Source organism: Lipophrys pholis (assembly GCF_963383615.2).
Source record: "Lipophrys pholis genome assembly, chromosome: 8".
Lineage (NCBI taxonomy): Eukaryota > Metazoa > Chordata > Actinopteri > Blenniiformes > Blenniidae > Lipophrys > Lipophrys pholis.
Window position 1 is genome coordinate 21,127,024 of NC_137630.1, and position 23,703 is coordinate 21,150,726.

The 23,703-nt window shown below is 41.6% G+C and overlaps 1 protein-coding gene across 3 annotated transcripts in view; it reads left to right on the forward strand.

Moving 5' to 3' along the window:
• The window catches only part of LOC308113163 (metabotropic glutamate receptor 7-like), an 83,716-nt gene that overhangs the window by 26,312 nt on the left and 33,701 nt on the right, over positions 1-23,703 (forward strand). For all 3 annotated transcript variants that reach the window (XM_080469196.1, XM_080469195.1, XM_080469194.1), the window contains 3 exons: positions 10,518-10,734; positions 18,857-18,992; positions 19,573-19,727. In XM_080469196.1, coding sequence (XP_080325322.1) covers positions 10,518-10,734; positions 18,857-18,992; positions 19,573-19,727 — 508 coding nt within the window. The remainder of the gene's footprint in view (positions 1-10,517; positions 10,735-18,856; positions 18,993-19,572; positions 19,728-23,703) is intronic.

Consider the following 23,703-nt stretch of genomic DNA (forward strand, 5'->3'; position numbering starts at 1 on the left):
AAGAAAAACCTCTTTAGGCATTCTGAATAACTTCTGAAAATTCGCTCAGACTTTGTTTTTGGTTAGAGACAGACATCATTTTCTGAGTTTTTCTGTCATACGGTGGAGGCATTCATTGAATATTGAAAGTATCATGGTGGTATTTGAGTACAATCTGAGTATCTTGTGGTAAGTCCAAGTGTCCTGTATTGGAAATTCCTATCATCTGATTATTTCATAAAACTCAGCTCTTCCAGAATCAGCTGATTTCAGAGCATCTTCCGTTAATAAGTTGATCAAAGTTTAACTGGACATTGCACATTAATCAGTCAACATCAATGTAGATGCAAAGAGCGACACTAAAATATGTGTTTTTGATTGATTCTCATGTTCAAATATCAATATTACGATAACTGTTTTTGAAAAAAATATGTTTTGACATTAAATATAAAGCTTACGATTGTATTTAAGTCATTCTTTAATGCGTGATCGGTGGTGTTCATACAGCTGTATAATGCTGTATAAATGCTTCACACTTACTGGGCATTCAAATCTTCACGTCAGAGGATGAGATGTGTTCATATGATCACTAACTGAGGAAAGAAAGAATGACAAACAACACTGTTTGCCTGGTGTCTTTTCAATAGCTATAATGAAAAAAAGAAAGTGTTTTTTGTTATTGCTACATAAGCTTATTGTTCCCGTCACATGTTTGGGTTTTGTACAGAGTAGCAGTGTCATAAAAGTATCAAAGATCATTGGTATACACAAGTGCTCAAACTTTGTTCAGTAATATTAATGTTCAAAAGACATTTAAGTGAGTCTTTAAGTGAAGAAGTTACTTCAAACTGCAGAAACCAATTGAGCAACTTGTAAAATGTCTGGCTAATAGCTCACAATATGTCACTGTTGTGTTTTTAGGTTTTATGCCAGGTTAACAAATTGCTCTTATAAAGTCATTATCATCTCTTAGTTGCCACAAATTGATATTGTTGCAAAAAAAAAAAAAATTTGAAGGCCAGCTGTCAGGGAAATGCTCCACACAAATGATTTTCCATCAGTAGCAAACAGTTTGCAGATGAATTTTCAATAAATAGTGCAAAAACATAATTTTGGCAAATCTATTTGCAAACACAAATCACTTGCATGTGGATGTTTGTTTTTTTTGTTTAGTTTTTTTTGGAACGAGTGTTGAAAAGGGAGAATAGGAAACAAAACAGGGAGAAAAGCGAGTGACAGCGAGGACAGAGAGACGGGGAAAGTTGGCCGGCATTTGAGAAAATGACTGAGGGCAGATTGTCTCGACTTGGGAGGAAACTGGCAGCCCGAGGACCTCTCTGGGCAGGAAGTGTCTGCTGATCATCTGTGTGGGCGTGTCTGCTTTCAAACAGATGACGGGGAGGGGGACGCATGCGGGGGGGGGGGGCACTTGTCTCTCGTCTCGGGGTCTGAAACACACAGAGGAGTAGACGGGCTGAAAGTCACAGGTTGTGTGAGGGCGCAGTGATGAAACGCAGCCTTCACAAAAAGAGAGTTTTGAGTGAGAATGAGAGACACAGATGGGCAGGAAGAGAAGGAGGGGGAAGAGTGACAGAAAGAGGGAGGGAAAGCTGTCGCCCCCTCCCTTGCCCTCCTCGCAGCATCCTCGGCTGTGTTGGCAGTGCAACGCTCTGGTAAAGAGAGATTACCAAAGCCCAGCCCGAGGTTGCATGTATGGACACAGTCATTACCTCTGCCCTGCTAACAAATGGCACTGCTGTCTGAATACAAAACCAAAGTCTGTCTGATCTCCGTCCCAACAGTGCTGCTGTGGCTCAGTTCAGCCGGAAAGATGTACAACTTGATAACAGCTCAATATCTTCATAGGCCAGTTTATTGTATTGTATTTTGTTTATAGGATATCGACCACCGCTGCTTTACAACGCCAGCAAGTGAAGCTGCAAATAAATCTTGTGACGAGAGATTTTTTTGGGGGGGAGCAGAATTTATTCTCCCGGGTGTTTGGTTTTTGAATTGCTCTCAACACCGGCTTCTTGGCCAGTGCGTGTGATCGTGCTTGCTGTGCGTGTGTCATGGTGCTGGTGTCATGTGGACAAGCTGTACACTGGCTTTCCGCCACAAACAGCGTGGGGTTGGAGCTGGGTCTGTCAGAGCCCGCTGTCATTTCTGCCATCGTGGTGGTGAACTGTTGCAAACAGCCGAATGGAGCTGACTGATGTCGAGATATACTTAGAAGCTAATCACGCTGCAAATAGAGGCACAGGGATTCCTGCAACAAGACCTGCCTGGCTGCCCTTGCTCCAGTTAGAGCCATTCATGGGAAACATTTCAGCTCTGCCACTAACAGTTCGTCTGGGGCTATGCTTTTCTGAGAGCTTCTCTGGGAATAATGGATAGAAAACCCAGTCTGGACCCCTCCAGTTTTTGGTGCCTTAGTTTTTGACACTGATTGACTCTTTTCTGAGCAGAGTTTTGTCAAGAAAAGCTTATTGTTTGAGCGACGGCCTTTGTTTTTAGTTGGAGACTTTGTCATTTCCCTCGGATTTGTATGGGGACAGCTCGCCTTTTCACATCGCCAGAGCTCACTCTTCTGAGATGGCGGGAATAGATGATTCCCATTACGCTGACTGAGAGTTGTGCTGTGCCATATGCTGAATATTTTTAATCAAAAAGCATTTCTTTTTAATCTGAAGCAAAGCTAAGGGAAGAGAAAGAGGAGCCGTACAGCTCGCTGCATCTGCAAGAATGCCTGCGAGCTCATCAGAATAATCACCGTCACATTAGCAGAGCAGACCGGTTAAAGCACAAACATACCAGTAACTCACCTTCCTCAGAGCTGCCCATGCAACCTGCCGGCTACTGCAGGTGGAAATCCAGCAGAAAGGCCAGGGCACTCTAATTAACTTCAGCTGGCATTCGCACTAACTGTGAACATGTCTGACCTTTGCACAACCTCTCTTAGTCACCTCTCCTCTTAAACGCCTAGGTTGAAATCCTCATTTAATGTCAGTAAGCAGATTACAACCCGCCCACCTCCACCTCCACCCCACCCACCCAGCCACCACCTCTGTCTTCTTTTTTTCACAGCCTTCTTCAGACTTCACCAACAGATTTTTATTCTAGGCGGCCGCAGCACTTTGCGGTGGTAAATCAATAGAACAGTGTCCCCTATAACAGACCTCTGTGTTTTCCCTCCATCGATCCTGTCAGTCCAGATACATTCAAGAGCAAGCCAGGCGATTACCCTCAGCAATCCTAACTTTGATCTATACTGTAGATGACAGGTGCCAGACATCAGCTTTTGGTAATTGCGATGCTGAAAGTGGGCATCGTAAATCATTTTCTTTGGTCGAGGCTTCAGTTGCTCATGATCAGCCCGTGTTTACTGTCCACATCATTGATGCTCTCAGGCGTCACTGTCACCATTTCACCTTGTTGCTGCTGCAGCAGAGACCATGTTGTTTCATGTAATGACATGTTTTGCATGTACTGGCTTGAAATGTCACATTGCAAAATGTAAATTGTAAGAAGCGTAAACAGATGAAAGCAATTTTGACGGAACGACTGAGAAAAAATTATTCTGTATTCATTCCAAGCTTGTTATTTGCAGAAAATGAATTGTAATTGTTGATAAAACATCTATTCTTCTCGCCCTATTATCTCTGCATTATGAACTGCTTCAAAGACATTAAAATCTGCTGCAATTTGTTGTAACAAGACATTATTCTGTTGATGGATCTGGGAATTAATCATGTTACTGTGACCAAAGTGGAAAAGTCAAACTTTGGTGCTTATAATCTAATTTACAGTTTGCAGAGAGCAAAGAGAGAGAGAGAGAGCGAGAGAAACACAAAGGTGTTGCAATCTAATCAGTTAGTCAGCATCTCCATATATCATAATTCTAGCAGGTTTAATCCTTGCACTGCAGCTTTTTCCTCTATCAAGGTTCAGCTCTGTTGCTACCTGGAGGTCAGTGTGGTAATTAGAAAAAAGCACAGCCAGAAAATGTGAATGTTTGCACTGCAGGAAGGTGAGGATTCATGCAGGAATAACGTGAGGAGGAATCATATTAGCAGGATACAAGCCAGGGACAATGTAAAAAGAAAGTGCCACCTTAAATGGTTCCCCGCGGCAAATAAGCTCCAGAGAGACAAATGTTGGAGCAGTTTTTTGTCCCAGCTGGGCGGAGGGAGGTGGTGATTCAACAAACCTACAACACCTTTTGACTCCACAGGATTACTCACAGCAGCTCTGATAGATAGACCCCCATCAAACATTTGAAATAGATGCTTAGGTTTTTTTGTAAGAAGGTGTTTATTTAGATTTAGCTCACTGTTACCATGTAACTTCATCACTTTGCCTCACTCCATCTCTGACTGTGTACATTGAATTTAGGCAGCGTAGAGGGATTTACCCATTCAACAAGCATCCTCACCTCCACATTAGCCTAATTGCTTCACCAATTGGGTGTGTGTTGATTAGTTGTAGATGTTATTTTTCCTCTCTTCGGTGAGTTGAAGCATATTGAGTTGTCTTGATTCTGACCTCCTCCACGGATCCTCTATTTGTCAGCTTTGTGCAGTTGACCCCCTTTGAGTTGTGGGTCAAAGCTATAACTCACACTCTGTGAGTTGAAGCGATCCCATCAGCAAGCCACGGTGTCCTCATTCCAGTGTTTCTCCAGTGTCCGACTGCTTTTGATCAGTCTAACAGAAATGGATGGCATTCATACAGTCCCTGTATTAGACTGTGAGATGGGGTTCTGTGCAGGGTTCAAGAGAAAATGATGTATGTCCCTGCTTGTGAATCCACTTGTCCAATGGGATGTGGACATTTTGAACCCTGATGTGCCACCAGGGGCAATAGCAGCTGGGCTGATGGGATGTTTACACTGTTGTGAGCAATCAAGTGCTCCATCTCTTTTTCGACAATTGACCATTTTTGAGAATGTATTTGTTACTACAAGTATTATAGAAAAGTGACATTGGAGCCACTAAGATAAATTCCACTTCTCTATTCCAAATTCACTGTTTCATCTGCACATAATCTGAGTGCACAGTGAACGGATCAAAGAGGTGGATTTTAGTGTTTTAGCTTATATCTTGCAGGTTAATATATTTTGTAACTTCGGCATCTCTGCACATATTTCTAATATTGACAGTGGACTTTTAGAATTTGTAAAAAAAAAATAAAATATGACACCATATTTGCTCAGATCCTACACATAACTCTGTGAAAAGTCACCTATTTGATCAATTTAAATGTATATTTGTTCTATTTCACTTTTGTCAGCATGTAAAACTTGAAATTATGTTAATTTCTACCAAGTTAAAAACAAAATGCACGAAAACAAAACAAGTCCGAAAAATATCCATCAATTAGTTTATGAAGGTTTTATGCCCTAATACAAAATTAACTTAGATTGGTGTCTTTGGTGTAATGCTGGTGAAACCTACCTGAGCACCATTACATATTCCCATTAATAGCCAGGTGCACATGTGCAATGAGACGCTTTTCTCTTAAGAGAGGAAATCTTTATAAAACTGCAGAGGTAACACATCGACTTGTCCATGGAGAGAAAGCAAGAGCTTATGTGGAGCGTAACTTTGAAGACATCTACCACGTAGTGAATAAGATGCCAGTGTGACTCCTCACCGTGCTGAAGAGAAGAAAACAAGACAATCTGAGCGGCTGTTGGATCCTGACCCATCCTGTGTTCCTGTCTTCAATCATTTCTAAGAAAATCATAAAGGTACCTCTGTTTTGCCTCATGGGCACAATCACGAAACAGCAATAACTGTATTATTTGCAAATAGAAATTTGGCAGTTATTTGTTGCTGCGGATATTTAATAACCTCAGAGTGAATTCTCTAACAAAGAGCTCAAAGCAACTGAACAAAAGCAACAATGATGATTTTGTATGAAGCCCTGGTGTGTATCCAGCAGATTGTAAACAAGTTATGTAGACACAGGCTACTCTGCAGCGTTAATGGAAAACACTTCACCAGTGACCTGTTTTAGTTGGTCAACATCGCAACCACTTTCGGCCGCCTAAAGATAGCAATTTTATTCCGACGCTTGTCATTTAACCAAGCGATCTCAGTTAGATGGAGTTCTCCTTTCCAGATGAGTGCAGGCCAAGATTGCAGCAACAGCCATTTTGAAAGTGATAATATTTACAAACATTGTATTACATGCGAACGATAGTCAAACCTGTTTATGTCAAACATTTACAGACAATTCATCTGTGAGATTCATCGCTTATATTGAAGTCAGTTGAGATGTATTTGGTGCTGCAAATCAACATATAAGGGCTTCAAGTATGAGTCTGGTAATGAACTACTAATAAGACAATAATCCACCTGACCACATTTAAGATCATCCATCAGCTCAGAGAGGGGAAAAAGTGCATTCGCTATTGAAACAGTGAAGATACTGGGCAGGAAAAAAAAAGAGAAAAAAAAGGAAATAACTGCATCATTGAGCGACTGGCAAAGACTCCCATCCTGCTCCTGCGCTGCTTTGTGCTGGACATAAGATAGAGTCCTTTGTCTGTGCAAGATTATCTGTCCCTCTGTCTCCCAATCTCCTTTCCCCTTAAAGCCTGGGGATACAGATGTGTCTTTCCATCAATTTGTGCCATCCGAGCCAACTACTTGACCATTTCTTTCCTTTGCCTTTTTTATTTTTTTTGCCACCACATTTCTTCTTAAAGTCATTTCAGTTTCTGTCTGAACAAAGAGGAAGGTGACTGCCATGTCTAAGACTGCAGCAGTGTGGGAGGATTTGGTTATAATAACATTACTGGAAACCTTAATCCCTCAATGATGAGACTCGATCAGTGGTGTCCAATTCTGGTCTTAGAGGGACACTGTCCCCTGGTTTTTAGATGTTTTCCTGCTTTAGCACACCTGATTGTGACAAGGAATCAGGCTTTCTGCCGAGCTCTGATGACTCATTCATCACATTCAAGTGTTTTCAGCCTTTATTTCTATCCTGTCACTCCTGATAGGTTTTGGCATGCGCACTGCTCATAACCATAACTCCTAGACTGATTATGATATCGAGAAAAAAAAGAAAGAAAGAAAGAAAAAGCAGAAACTACCAGAAAACGGACCGGTGTGATGGGCTTCAGCATTTAGTCAGTACCACTGTCCAATCAACAGCAAGTATGATTTACCAGGGTAAATTCGACAGAATCACTCGATCACGTCACGTTTCTGACACCTTATAATTAATCCAGTTGCTGGTGTAATAAAAATATATGAGCAAAAACTTGCAGCACAGCAGCTTTCCAACACTATTCGATTATCTCAAAGTCATCCTGAGAACGAATGCAGTTAATTCATTATAGTTGAAACAGTATTTGACAATAAGGGGAGCTGATATAACTCAGTTAGTAGTTGTGTATCTGATCACGAGCTGTGCTGAGACTGCTGCAGCGGTGAAACTTGCTCCATAAGTGGCTCCATTTACCATTTCCAATGATAGTGTGGACTTGTCAGTCAAAGGTCCCACAGCACAGGCTCAACCTCACGATCCTGTGAGACCAATCACCAGATCAGTAGGATTCACTGTCTGGGAAACATAAATGTCTGTCAGATATTTCATGGTAATTCATACAAGATTTTAGTTTGAATAATTCACTCTGGTCCAGAGCAGTGAGCTGACTGACAAATCAGCTTTCCATCTTCACAGCCATACTGCAAGCGTGAGTGAAACCCTGAACACCTTGAGAAAGGTTCAGAGGTCAGAGAACACCTGCAGCCTATTAACAGCCGTCCGACCGTTAGGAAAAGTGGCTATCTTGCATCTTTGAGAAGAGCATGACTGATAGAGTCTTTTTCTTTGTAGTCATAAGAGACACTCTTTTATCTTCCTTCATGCTTACAAAATTGCGGCATGATTGTAACACTGATAGTGATAATTAGGTGTGATTACTCCGCTTCCTTTATAGCGGGAGCGGAGCACACAGGTAGGGGTAAACAAATGCAAAGTCTTTTCAAACTCTTCCCACACAAAACGCCATTGCTGACCTTGGAAACTGTGCTCTGACTAAATAATCAAATCTTGCTTATTTTTGAAAAAAAAAAAGCACTTGATAGATTTAATTAATTCAGTTTTTTGCAATTCAGCTTTTATCTCCCACTGGGGTGCTTCATAGTAAGGTCAAGATCTTAGAGTAAAACAGAGAAACAAAAATTTCACTATTCCCACATGAGCTACGGCGGGAAGAGAAACTCCTTTAATAGGAAGAAACCTTCAGCGGAATCGGTTTCCGAAGTTTGACGGCTGTCTGCTTCCACCGATCGGTATGAGAGGAAAGATCAGCACATAGAAACAATCCACAGTCAGCAGGTTGGTGAGGCCAGTAGCCGCAGATCAGATACCTGCAGGAATGGAGAGAGCCGGAAGACAGAGGGGAAAAAAGCACAAACTACAGGAGAGAAAGGACAAAGTTAATGACCTGCAATGGTGGCACATAAATGCATGCAGGGTGGAAGTGAGGAGCGTGCAGGAGAGGTGCCCGGTGCATCATGGGAGATTCACCCAGCAGCCGCGACCCGCAGAAGCATAACTAAGGGACGTGTCAGGGTCACCCGAGCCGGTCCTCTCTACAAGCTTTATCAGAAAAGGAAAGATTAAAGTGTCCTTTGAAACCGATGGATGCTTTCAGCCTTTAGAACCCAGATTGGGAACCTTTTTCTCAGCTTTTAACCTTTTGTCATGCAAGTGACTATTTTGGATTATCTGCTCACATTTCTTCACATTTTGTCAATACCAATTATTACAAGTTAATAACAGTCACTGAATATATAATCGTTGCTTAATCGGTGCTTAACTTTCAGTTAGGTGTTATTCATGCAGAATTTCCAAAAATGTACAATACATGCTAACAAAGTGTGTTTTGCTCATTGCTTTGCCGAGGATCTCTTACCCTCAGTCAGTGCACAAGTGCATCAAAACGATGCTTTTTACTCAAATATAAAAAAAAATGAAACGAGAATCTATGATTTGCTGTAAAATTACTGTGAGGCAAAACTCTGGTGGATATACCCAGTCTTACCAACTTAAAAGACCAAGAACCTTGAAAAGAAAAAGCAGTTGGACATTTTCCAGGTCTGCTCTGGATTTAATCAGCGTCTTATTGTGCTTTGTTTTACATTTGCAAATCTAATTCAAGCCTTGGGCCCCCATTCCCCAAGAGGGTCCCAGACCCCAGCTTGAAACCAACTGGTGTAAAGATGTAGGTCAGGTTCCAGCCTATTTTATTTTATAGAAATATCATATACAGTATCATGGTATTTTTTTTTCTGACGTCCTCATTTCTTTCATGGGTTGCACACAATATTTCTTTTTCAAAATAGAACACTGTAGCTCAAAGTTCCTGCAAAGAACAACCTGAAAAATGAACACCTGAATTGAAACCTTGAGGATATTAACAAAAAAAAACCCATCATTGTAACATTTAAGTCATAGAAGCTGAACTGGATCCCATTAAGTTATATCTAAACACAATACAGGTGCAATGCAGGGCTCCTTTACTCGGATGTTTGCTGCGGGGCGATGGAAAGAGATTAGGTTCTCATCAGGTAGTAAGTCTAACCGAACACTTAAAACGATCTCTGGCTGCAAAAAAGTGATGCAAAAATGATTTTCTGCACTGACTACTAAAGAGTTTATGTGACAACACAAAATATTGCCTGGGTTAGAGACCCATTACAGACTGTGCGAAATATTGGATGCCTTAAAATATTCTGAGTTGACCAAGTGACAAGGTAATAAGAAATATGTGAGAAAAAAAAAATGTTGTGCTCATTTTGTCAACAGCAGCCAGTAATCTACCTGTGAGGCAGTGAGCAGCAGCCAGGAAGAAAAAAAAAACCAACAACCTAGTAATGTTTGTATATTACAAACATTCCCTCCTCTACTGCCACACTTTCGGGTTAATTTGATAGCTTTAAGGAGTAGTTTGACATTTTGGAAAGTGCGCTCACAACAGATAATGTGTTAAATAACCTGAGAGGTTGCTGCTAGGCAGATTGTGTTCGACGGAGCCAGGCCGGCCGTTTCCAAGCTTTTCCTGGTAAGCTGTGCTAACCAGCTGGAAGCTGCTTTGTGTTTAGCATTCAGACCTGAGAGTGCGGTATCAATCGTCAAACGTGTTTGAATTTCTTTAGCCCCAAAATATAGCTGATCCTGGTAAATGCTGTATCTAGCTGGTGCGGCACACCGCTTAGTGGAATTGGCAGGAAAAAGAAAAGAGGAGAAAAAAAAAAAAAAAAAACTGTTTCATTCCTCAGTGGGAATTTTTCAAAGCACTGAGCTGAGAGTATACGGAGCATAAATTTCACACTCAGAATACTAAATTGAGAACACTCAAGTAAAATGGCAGACAGTGAATGTAGTGCACAGTACAGTAAATAGGGAGCAATTTTGGACACAGCCATTCAAAAACATGCTTTTTCAGAGCTTGTGTTGCAGCTCAGGAAATAGCAACAACACATGAGTGAACTTTTCCATTCTTCTCTCTCAAGATCCCACAGATTAGCTACGCATCGACGGCACCCGAGCTGAGTGACGACCGGCGCTACGACTTCTTCTCTCGGGTGGTTCCTCCAGACTCGTTCCAGGCCCAGGCCATGGTGGACATTATCCGCGCCCTGGACTGGACCTACGTCTCCACCATCGCCTCCGAGGGCAGCTATGGGGAGAAGGGGGTGGAGGCCTTCACGCAACTCTCTAAAGAAGCAGGTGTGGACACCAAATTGAATTATAATTACCTTTTATATGGATTAAAAATACACTTGCACTTAGACACACACCAACACACCCAAGAGAAGATTAGTGTTGCATTTCCAATTCATGGTGAAATCTGTTTGGGGCGGATGAATTATTGATCTGTTTGGCATCTTGTGCTGTAGCTCCCCAGCGAGTTGCGGAGTGTTACTGGAAATGTAGACAGAGAAACAGCTTGTAGAGGAGATACCACGTCACAGTAATGAGCATATCTTGTACCCATGTTACTCTTTTTTTTTTCTTTTTTTTTTTTTTTAGACATAACCATTTAGTGGTTTTTAAATGCATGGCCAGACGCGGGGCTGTTTGAAAATGGATGTCTAATGTGTTCTCACTGTCCAAAACTGCTCATTTGGAGGAGGTTTGTTTTACATTCCGGCTTTTCTGTTTCAGTCAGCCTCACGTGTTGTCACAGGGAGCGAGAGTGCATCGCCGTGAGGATAATAATGATAGCCAGTCAGGTCAGGCTACCCTGGTCCGCATTGCAAGGCTGCAGCACCACTGTTTAAATACTTTATTTTTTTTTTTTGAAAATAAGCAACCTGCTTATTTGGTGAACATGACTCACATAAACAATAGGATTAAACAGAGAGAGTCGAACCAGTGGGAGCTCTTTAGGCAATCTGTTAAAATCAGCCTTGTTTGTGAGCTCTTATAATGCCACATTAATTGTGATTATTTAAAAGAGTGATGATGTTTTTTTTTTTATTCATCTGTTACCCTTGCAATTTAGGTAAGGAAGGTGAAGGTAAAAGTCTCGAAGAGCGCTTTAAAAAAAAAACGATTTGCACTCAAACAAGGTGTTCTGATTTTGCTCCCGGCTGAATATTGTGCACACGCCTGACTCACCTGTTTTCTTCCACGCTGATGCGGTTGCTGGCATGTAGCGGTACATGTGAATCAGCAGTCACTGCTGTCGCCAAGAGATGCTCGGTTGGTATACTGTACAATGGGTCACCAGTTTTATCAAATCATGTGGTGTGCTATGCTGTGCTACAGAAATTCAGTATAGATTTTTCACTGCAGTTTGTCTGCAACGAGGATTCATTATTCCAGCATGCTGTGTCATTAGACGAACATTGTTTGCAAGGAGGTTTTTAGAGCTAGGGTGAATAAAACACAAGCGAGATCTTAGTTTTACAAGCATCACAGCAAAAAAAAAAAGAAGAAATTTGGTGTGCCTGTAAAAACACACCTACATACATGATCTGCTTGACTAAAGCTGGAGAAACGGTGCCGGCAGACAGAACAGTTACTTCAACCAGTAACCAACTGTGTCTCAATCACATGTAAGAAGACCTCTTCAAAACAAAAGAAATAATTACCTGTGCATCAGAAAAAACAGCAAACTGGCTCAGTCCTTCTCCCTCAGTAGTTGCTGTCTTTAAAAAGGCTCTCTGATATCACCTCTGGTTTGACCTCCTGGTTCATTCAAACTGGATTAGCTCTGAGCTTCTTCCAGCTCATTTTTCCAGCTTTGCTGTTGTAGATTCAGGTGGAGATTGAAGTTTTCATTGCTTTCTCTGCCATTACCCAGTGAATAGCTGCCAGCTATAGCAATAATGAAATTCAGTGTCAGTGACACTAAACACCAGTTCTAAAATTAGTAATTATACTCACCAATTACGTCTTTTAATGGTAGCTGGAGTACATTTCTCGTAGTGTTGCTGTGAGCAGTCAGTCTAATGACAATCGCATCAGTCATTTTGAGGAAGTTGCTCTATAATCTCATTGTTAGGCAAAAAGAAGCAGCAGCATATACCGTATCAAGAAAACAGATGTGCTTAATACTGATCCCTGTGTAACACCACACAATAATTTATGATTATGAGAACAAGGTTTCGCTAAGCTTTCTGCCTTTAAGATATAAATAAAACCACTTAAAAACATTTCCACAGAGTTTCAAACCATCTGTACATTTGTTGTACATTCACAGTCAAAGGTGCTGACCATGAGTGCCTCAGACCACGGCTCCGTTCACACGACAATGTTTTCAAGTGAAAACCCAAAACCTTCGTTGCGATTTGGGAGTTCATTTAAATGATAACGGTGCTTGGAGCCACACAAAGCGCAAGCTTTTGAAAACGGTCTCAAGGTGGAACTTGGCCGGAGTAATTAGTTGTTCTGTACACGCGTGAGTAGATGGACAATAACAAGAATGGCGGCCTCCAGACAGTCATGACTACCAGTCAGTACCCTCCTGGTAGTTCAATCAATTCAATCAAGTGTAACACCAACCCCGACTTTGTGTTCTGTTCATACAAATGTCTTCCTACTCGCTATTGTTAATGTTTATAGTGTATTGTTCTCTGTTTGTAAGTGTGTGGTTTCATTCCAAAAACAACCAACAGTGAGAACACGTGGCCCTACATGAACAATACCGTGTTTTCAGGGTTTCTCCCATTTACATGTAAATGGACATAGTTTTGAAAATATAAGGTGAAAGTTTTCTGGCAAAAAAAATGATGCGTTTTCACTTGAAATGTTGTGTAAATGGGACTCCAATCTATTGCACTAATAATTCACATTTTAATGTCGACGCCACACAGCCAATGTCTATATATATCACTGTGTATATAGGCCAATATTAATGTTACTAGCAGTTGGAAATCTTTCAAGCTGCTGCCAGGAGGGCTTGTCTGCTTATTGTCCAGGAGTTTAGTGAAAGAATAACAAATTGCAGTTACAGTTACCTTGTGTGCACGAAAGCGACGGCAAGTTTTATTTCTGACACAAATAATGACTAACAAGCCTGCATAAACTTCAGTAATTGTAAATGCAATATTGATTTTATATTAGTAATGAAGTGATTACAATGCCAGGGATACAGGCAGGTCTGCCTTGCCGGCACTTCATCTGCACAGTGATTGTACAGGTTTATTGTAGCCCTGCCTTGGATTTATTATTTTTATTGTCACAGCGTTTGATTTATTGATGCCTTTTAGGATGTGAACAGAAATTCAAAGAGTGTCTCTAAAATGCATCGCCTACTTCAACTTTGATGCACGATGACAGAGAAAATCTTTTTTTTCTGAACCACAATGTCTTTTCCTCCTTTGTGCTGAGATCACTTTAAGAGGACTGTCACCTGGCCTGAAAAGAATTACCCTCTCTTCATGGCAAGAGCGATATTTCACTTCTCCTTTACCTTCATCTCAATGGATCCCGATACGTTTCCTGCGGGGAGTGATCTCTGTGTCTTCTGCAGATAGACTAATGTGCAAGGCACCTCCAAAATGAGGAAAGCTAATGAAATCCCACAGGCACTGATCAGAAGTCCAGTGTGCATGAATATTTTATCTGTGTGCATTCATGTCCACTGTGATCACTCATTAAAAGTTAAAAAAGCTGTTTGTGGCAGCGTAATTTGCATCGATAGATGGAGAGAGAGAGAGAGAGAGAGAGAGAGAGAGAGAGAGAGAGAGAGAGAGAGAGAGAGAGAGAGAGAGAGAGAGAGAGAGAGAGATTTGTCTGCGTAGGGAACAAATAAGAGAAAAAGTCCTGATTTAAGGGTTTTTGTGGAAGTTTCCATTCATCTTACATCCTGAGATAAATGCTGTTTCTTCCAGCTGGTTTTCTCATTTCCTACTGATGATCCTTTTTTTTTTTTTCTTGTGCAAAGAGCAATAAACACACTGATATTATTATGGCTCTCGAACAGCGACACAAAGGCTATAGAATTATAAGCCACTTTTGTCGCTCCCTCATCCTGTTGCCACTGAGCTCCAGTCACTTTGCGATATTTTGTATTTATTTACAAATGGGAATTATTTCCTCCAACGAAAAGCTCCCAGTTTGAGGGGCATCCTATCTTTGATAAACACATTAATTATGTAATAGCAGAGCTGTACAGTCGCAAGATTCATTGAAAGGCACTAATTCTGAGCCTAAGCCGACTGGAATGGGTAGAATAAGAAAAATGTTTGTGAATATGGAGCAAAGTTATGGCGTAAATACTGTAAGTGCGCAGTGTGGCAAAGGCTGGGATCACGGTTGCAGCGTGTGCAGCGGCTGGTTCGTGAGGCCTTGAGACGTTTCTCTCTGGCGTCCCTGTTCGGTTGCATTGAACTGTCAAATACATTAGCCAGATTCTCGCTTCCCCACTTCAAGGAGAACCATCTAGCGGACTAATGCAATATGGCTCCCCAATACCCCAAGCTGAGACTGGAAGGATGGTCAGCCCATATTGATCTGTTTTTTTTTTTTTTTTTTTTCTACATTTTCTTTATTTTTTATTTTTTGTTTCACTTTCTCTCCCGTTTAGGCACTATCCCATTGTGCACCTTCATCCTGGCTCCAGGTGAATCTGGCAGAGATAAATCTTGTTTATTCTTTTCTGTCTGTCTGGACTCGAGCCAGAGCGATGGAGTTCAGTTTTCCCATTTGATAAAAAGACTTGCATTTGAGGAAAACCTCCCACAACGTATCACTGTGGAATTGATTGCAGGAAGTTGCCAACACAATGCGTTCTCAGATGCGGTCGGAGCTGACAGAGGGGCGGGGGAGGGGGGGGGGGGGGGGGGGGGGGGCTGCTGGTAAAACGTAGCTCTTCTGTTCAGCAGCTACAGGGAACCGAGAATCGTGGATGGTGCATCTGCTAATGGCGTAAAATAATCCCAGCTACTTCCACAATGACCCCTTGACATTGCAAAGTCCCAGACCAGCGGTGGAGAGTGGGAGAGATGCACAAGGACACCCTGATGTCGAATTTGAATGTCAGCTGCATGTCAGCCTGTTTCGCTGCACTCCCACGTGTTCAGGCGTGAAGGCTGGCGAGGGCAGGTCCGCCTTTTTGACTGTTGAGGTGATAAATATAATTGCGGCATTATGGATCCCCTGGAGGGTCCTGTTTGGAGGGTGTTGAGTGGGCGGACGGGGGGTAGAAATCCATCAGGAGCCTCTAATTTAAAGGGATTTGTATTTCACAAAGCAAAATGGCAAAGCTGGATTGCTCGCCTCATGGTGCATTTTCAGAACCGAGGGCATTGAGGATGAATAATTGAAGCAGTTAATGCAGTGCGTGACCTATGGCACTCAGACAGATAAGTGGAGAACTTCCAGGGGCCTGATGAATTTGGCCATCATGATCATTAAGCTGCCTTCGACATATTAATCAAACGTGGAGCAGAGGGTACGAGTTCATGCTGCATATAGTTTTGATGTTGCGTTGTAAGATCGCACTTAAATGAAGAAGGTGCAGCTCCCAGTGTCTCAGCCCAGCTCATCTTACCTCTCCTTTAAGAACGCATTTGGCATTGTGAATATTTGAAAATATAGAGCCCACTTTCCATCTTCACTGACTTTCCTCACTGACTGTGACAGCTTGAAAGTGCTGCGTTACTATCCAGTTCCATTTCTTGGAGCGACTTCAAGAAGTTGGGATGAGGCACTTTCTTCTCCCAAAGCTTGACATTTATCTGTCTCACATCACAAATCTCCAACCAAGACAGACACCCAGCTCTCCTTTAAAGCCACAGTGCAGGTTGACGACTCTTTAAAGTCCACACAGAGCCTTCAAGTGACAGGTGAAGGCGGGCCAAATCCAAAAGCACACCGCTCAGGAAGAACTGATACAACACTTGCATTTTTATCATGTCCGCCTCCCCCACTAACTGACTGACCATGTGAGTGACAGACCGGCTTTTCTGCAGCCATTCAATAATTTAACCAGCAGTGCTGCCTGAGCACGTCCACTCCTCCTACTGCTGCCTGTCTGTCTCTCTGTCTGTCTGCCAGCCTCTCGCTCTCTCTCTCTTTCCCCCTCTCATCTTCATCAGTGGCTCCTGTGGTTTCAGTCTGTAGTATTGACTGTGTGACCTATAATACGTCTCTGTTCGAGACTCTTAAACCGCCGTAACTCTTCACACAAGCCCGCAGGGTTCGTGTCATAATGGAGTTCATGTATTTTCATGAGAAAATGAAAAGAAAAGAGTGCATTTCTCTCTCTCTTCCTTTGCTCTCCAGATTTAAACTATGCACGCCCCCTTGTAACAAAGAGGTGGTTCTAATATGAGTTCATCAGATTTTACACTACACTTTACTCTCTTTCAAATAGAAACCTGTATCGTACTGAAGCCATTGTGGCCTAAATTATCTGAAATCTCTGTGCTGAAACAGAGCTTTAGCCTCTTTCCTTAGAGACCTCCAGCTCTAGCTGCTCTGCACAAATGACACCAAGCACGTTTCACAGGATACCAGAAACCCTTAAGCAACAACTAGGCCATTGGCGGGATCTCCATTTTTATGTTTAGTCCACTTAGAGGCGGATAACGGCAGCCATCCCAGAGGTCTTTTGGCACACGCTGAATGTGATTCTCGCATCAAGAGAAATCCCCCATTCGGCTTGCTGATAGTAGAAAAATGGATAGTCAAGAGGAGGTTCAGCAGTCGTCATTTTTTTTTATTTTTTCGATCTTCTGCTTTTAGAAATGCCACAGTAAACCGTGACTGAAGACGTGTGATCTGCCAGCTAAACGCTGTTTGTATCAAAGTAATGAGCCTGGGGAGAGTGGCAATTAGGACATTCCTTCCATTTCTCCGTCTACTCCGGGAAACTTGAACCAAAAGGTTATTGGGAAGACTATTAAAATGCTTGAGTGGGAGAAATTTTAATTGGTTTGGGTAAAGCTTTGCTGTTGACTCGGGACACGGGCTGCGGCTTCCTTTTGGGTCTACAGTAGTTAGAATGTTCTCTCACGCAGGTGATCACATTAACTGTTTATTCAAAGTGTTTAAAAGGTTGGCTTGTCCTCTGCACCTGTAATTACCACTGCAGAGTAGAGCAAAGCGCTTTATTATTATTAGTATTACTATTAATATTGACTGGCTCACAAAAATATGATCATATTTCACCCGTCCTCTCTTCTCTGCACTGGCTCCCAGTGCAATTTAGAATTGATTTTAAAATTCTGTTATTTGTTTTTAAATGTCTTAATGACCTTGCCCCTCGTTACCTGTCCGACCTGCTCGTGTCGTACTCCCCAACACGTTCACTCAGGTCAGCTGATCAAGCGTTGCTTTCGGTCCCCCAGACGCATCGCAAACTCAGAGGAGACCGAGCGTTTTCTGTGGTTGGTCCCAAACTGTGGAATGAGCTTCCTCTGTTCATTAGACAGGCTGACTCCCTTCATGTTTTTAAATCACATCTTAAAACACGCATGTTCTCTTTGGCTTTTAACCAGTGTTGAAGTTGACTTTTACTGCTATAAGTGTATTCTGTGCTGCCACTGTATTGTTGTATTTATAATTGTATTTTTATATTGTTGTACAGCACTTTGGTCAACTGAGTTGTTTTTAATAGTGCTTTATAAATACATTGGATTGGATTGGATTGGATCATTATCTTACTTTTTCCTTTTGAAAAGAGGTAATTTTGCTTCTCTGTCCAATAATGAGCCGGTATATGAGAAAACAATGTCTGGTAATCTGACGAGTGATGATTTACTGCGGCAACCATGGTGTCTACCAACTATTTACTGACTGACTGATTGAAGCAATCAATACTGTTCATACTGTACAAACCCATTAGTAATGACCTGTCTCCATCTGATTTATTGTCAGTATTAATATCATCTTTGTTGTTTGTTATTGCCGGTTTGTGCAGTTTGATGAAAAATCAATCCGTAATACAAAATATGTAGCCCTATACCCAAGGTGCAGTGTGGATTATTGGATTTGTTAAATAGAGATGTTTATAACTTCCTCTCACTCTGTGAAGCGATGCTGCAGTTCAGTCAGAAAGGCGGCGTTCAAACGCTACATTGCACGCGGCTGTGGTTTGCACGTCATTGCCAAAATGTAAATGTATATCCTGTAAGACTATCATTTAGACTCCATAGCAGGCATGTCAGCTTCATCACAATCTCACTATTGTGTTCAGATGTGGGTTGTTTTGTTTTTTTATTTTAACCACTTCCATATGAGCTAGATTCTCGTAGAAAAAGAGAGAAAAAAGATCTATTGTGACCCGAGGCTTTGTTCTCAGTGTGTGTATGTGTGCATGCGTGTGTGCAGATTGAATGAATGAGCGAGATCATCCCCGAGGCCTCACCATTTCTCACTCCTCTCCCATTAAAAGGTGGAATCTGCATCGCCCAGTCTTTGAAAATTCCCCACAACCCCAAGCAGGAGGATTACGACAAAACCATCCAACAACTGCTGGAAACGCAGCACTCGCGGGCAGTCATCATCTTCGCCAGCGAAGAAGACATACGGTGAGGAACGCGCCACATTCTGGTTCCATCCATGTGGTTGGGGCGGGCTGATGACATGCCACGACGAGGTCTTTAATCTCTCAGTAGCAGCTCCTGAAGACAGGCTAGAGGCACAGATTTACCATCGGTACAGGCTGGGCCTGCTACACAAACACACCTATAACAACACAAACACAAGCATGCCTCGGAGGAGAAGTGGGAATACGGATCAGAACAAAGCAACGGAGATATTGTTTCATTTACAATACCCCATGGGTAATGTTTATGTAAAGAAATGCATCAAACATTTAGTGAGTGTAAATTCAGAGTGGGGATTCCAGAAGTGGATGAGCATTGCAATTTAAGATGAGGAAAAAGAGCGAGCTTGTTTTATTCAGATGCAGATAAAAGCAACATTGCTGAAGAATGTGAACATAGAAACGTCAACCGTCGCTCGTTTTTTCCCCTCATCACTGATGAGATGAACTGAAGAGCTGTACATGTGAATGCTGCACCGCGAGCTGTAGCTCTCTGTAATAGATATTAGATTGCACATACCTCCAGCCCTCTCTCCTAATAACACACACAAATGCCCTTGCAGGGGAGTTCTCAATGCAACCAAGAGGGCCAATCAGGTGGGTCATTTCCTGTGGATTGGATCTGACAGCTGGGGGGCCAAGAGCAGCCCCATCCACACGCTTGAGGATGTAGCCGTGGGAGCGGTCACCATTCTGCCCAAACGCTCCTCCATTAAAGGTACGCACACGCACAAAAAGCCTTAATACACCATCTGTTACACACCTCAAGGCTCTCCTGTTATTATTCATTTCTTTAGGTTCTCCTGATTGTTTGTTTATTCATCATCAAACCAAGAAACAATTTAAAAAGGATTCACCATTTCTGTGAGAACAAAACAATCAGCAATCGTGATTCCTGTGTCACTTGGGAGCAGTGAGGGGAGCTTTGAACACAGCGCGATCATTATCGTCCTTAAGTCGAAGATTCAAACTTGTTGGCAAGCAGTTTCTGTTTTATCCACAGAGCACAACATGGACAACAACAATGTTCCTTTAAAAGCTTTTTTTCTTTTGGCTTCCCAATCAAATTTAGATCCAGCATTTATTCTCTTTTATGTCATATTAATCAAACAGACCTTTAATTAAATGGTCTTAAAAAGACATTTAGTTAATGATTTCAGCCGGCCTGAAGACACAGTGTGTGTTGCGTGATGCAGACATGAGGCTTTTCCTTTTTTATATTTCAGAAAGATAAATTTGTTCTTTAGAAATGCTCATTTTAGCCCATTACCAGATATTTAAAGAGAAATATGAGAGGCGGATGACATTCAGCTGTCTGGGTGTCTAATTGTTTGATACTTAACTATGGCCTTTTGTCTGCACACTGAAGAGGACGTATTTCACATTTACGTCTGTCATCCTACCATCACCATAAATATCCATTCAAATTGTGAATTGCACTGCAGAGACCGGAGTTTCTCTGCAGGGAAACGAACACCAATATATGCAGATATTGATCTGAGCAGTGCGCCAAAAGAATTTCAAAGTGAACGTATATTGAATTTCTCTTTTTATTTATTCCTATTGTTTGTTGTTGTTTTTCTAATTAAAAAGGAACTGTAGCTCGACAGCCATCACCACCTTTACCCACTATAAATGAGCCCTGTTCCCATCTGCTGTCACTTAACACATGTACATCAACACTTTATGTGCCAAAGTATGATTGACATTCAGAGCAGCCTCATTTGAAATAGGATAAATATGATAAATGTTTTCATATCTTCACATATCTCACTTTCATCAGTTCCAACAAATATTTTAAAATTATTTTAACATAAACATGTAAAACGGAACTGTGATAATTAGAGACACAAAAATTGGAAACATTCTCCAGATTTAACTACACATCTTTGGTGCTTGCAGAAGTTTAGAATTGGTGCACAAATGTCAAGCAAAAGAAAATTCTTGGCCAGATGATTATGAGGTTTCTGCTCAGTTCAGCATCATTTTGAAGCTGACAGATGGAAACGTCCACCTTGACGAAGACCAGGTATTCTTTATTTCTCATTCTCTGCACTTGTGGGCACACACACACACACACACACACACACACACACACACACACACACACACACACACACACACACACACACACACACACACACACACACACACACACACACACACACACACACACACACACACACACACACAGAGGAATTTGTTGAAATGGAAATACATGTGAGACCCTGTGAAATTACTCAGTGAATTAGATGCTGTAGTTTTCTTTACTTTGAGGGCAGTGACAGGCTTCAAAGATTGGCCTTTCAAGACCTTGAATCACGGCTCAGAATGTTTTTGAACTTCACCATCAGTCACATAGATTATTGGCTCCTCTTCCAGCTCTGTGTCGGCCTCCATTAGCACCTTCATGTAAATGCATTTCTGTTGTGATCGCTGCTGACGCGAAACGCTCCACTCTTCTCATATTGATGTGAAAACAAAACCACAGAACCCGAATTAAAACCAAAGCTGGTCTGATGACAGCGAGATGACACTGAAACTTTATTCATAATATTAATGTGTGAAGATTTCAACAGATTAAACAGATTTAAAGGAAACATGTGGAGGGAGGATAATATTTATCCCCCCTCTCAGTGATTAAAGCCGCTCCACCTGCAGACAAGACAAAACATATGAAATGATTGAGTTTTGGAATAAAGGAAAGCATAAAGATGGACATATTGCATATAAAGTGAGACTTAAATTTGAAACTCTCAGATCTCCAGCTAACAAGAAACTCTTGTTTAATGTCAGACTTTCTAAAGATGTTCACTGTAAAAAAAAAAGCTTTCATTGTGGTGGAATATAAGCCTGTAATTGCTGGCTTCTACAATTGTGATTTTTGTCATTTTATTTGGTCCTTATCACATTCACTTTTAAAAATGTGGATTTCAAATATAAAAGAATTGATATTATATTCCACTTATTCCCTTTTCCATTGTGATTGGTAAAATTCCCAGGCTGTCTGAAACACATGTCTCTTTACTATAAAGCCTTCCAATGAATTGGCACAAACACATAAACTTCTTTCTGATTTTGATTCAAAGTATTTCGCTCTTTTAATATGACAGGCGGGAAAAGAAATACTTTGAAATCTAAGAAGGGATTCCAAAATCTGTGGAAATTCTGAAATGGAGAATCAATAATAAAATATACACGTTTCTGTATTGAATGTTTCTGTGAATCCATATCAAATCTACTCGCGTTGCCAAATTTGTTGTGCATGCAGTTGGATTGGTATGGAAGACAGGAAACTCCCACAGTGAAGAGCAGGAGCCGTGAAGCTGAAATAATTAAGTAAGCCTAAAGATGCTGAACAGAGCGGCGGAGCTCACTCATAACGCTGCGTGTGTTCATCACAATGAGCGGCATTAGCCATTTCATTCACTTTTAATAGGTAAAATGTATCAACGCATGGGCTGTAAAACCTGAAGAAAACCTGCTGTACCCTGGGTATTCTGTGGAAGGATCTGGGATGTTTCATGTATTTACCTTTTGTTGTACCCACTTCTCGTCCCTCTGCCTCGTGTATTTCTACGTCAGTAAGCAATTTCTTCCATTTCTCCGAATGACTTTTCCCGGTCCTCGGAGAGCCGGTATGACCTTGTTATTGTGTTCGGCTGTGCGTTGGACATGACCAGACTAAAGTCAAAGGCTTTTTTCTATGTTGTACAGTGAATGTAAATTATTTCACCTTCATCAGACATTTTAATCTAAAGCGCGGCTTTACTGGCTTGGAAATTGGAAAATCTCTTTTCTCTGTGTCGTCACTGGAAGAGGCACACAATGATGGGATGGAGAAAAGCTTTAATTTAGTTTTCTTATAATAAGCATTTGTGTTTTTGACAATCATTTATCTCTAAATGTGTCCCTTTAAAACTGGAGCTTGAAAAAGGGTGAGATAAAGAGGAAATTATACAGCCGCCTTTGCTGGGTCATGCAAAATTCACCACAGAAATAGTCTCAGCATGTTCCATCTATTTTAAGTTCTGTCCAGTGTCACAGTCCTAATAACCACACATCATCACAATCGAGGAAATTTCAAGTCTGGCTTTTATGAAGCTTTCCTTAATTAAGGGAGGTCCAGCCAAGACAAATGTACACTCGGGAGGCAGAGAGAATATTATTAATCCTCCATCTGTCGTTAATGGTCTTTTGTTAGGAAAATCAGCTGAGTCATTCAGCTCTGATTAGCCATTACCACCTTTACCCACCACTCAACAGATAGGTCTGCAAGACAAAGAGGAATTAAAATGTGAAGTTCAGATTATCCCGCAGACATAAAAGTGTCTGTTCCGAAATAAAAAATAGAGGATAAAGGAAACGCCGCTCCACTTGAATGCTGCAGAGGAGTTCTGTCCCAACACCCTCTGCTGACCCACACTGTGTGGTAAAGTTACAGGGGGAGAGAAAAAAAACAGAAGAAATACACAACACAGTTTTCTCTTCTTCTTCTTCTTCTTCTTCTTCTTTTTTTTTCCTTTTGGTTCTGTTCTTTGGTTATTTCTTGCGAAGCTTATGTTTCATACAGGCAGCTGACCCGCTTTGGAAACAAGCGTGAAGACCAACACGTGGCGCTTTGCTTGGATCGGAAGAAAACCTGTTCGGGACCTTGCAGCCTTAGGCAACAGGCTGTGGCACCACTTACGAAC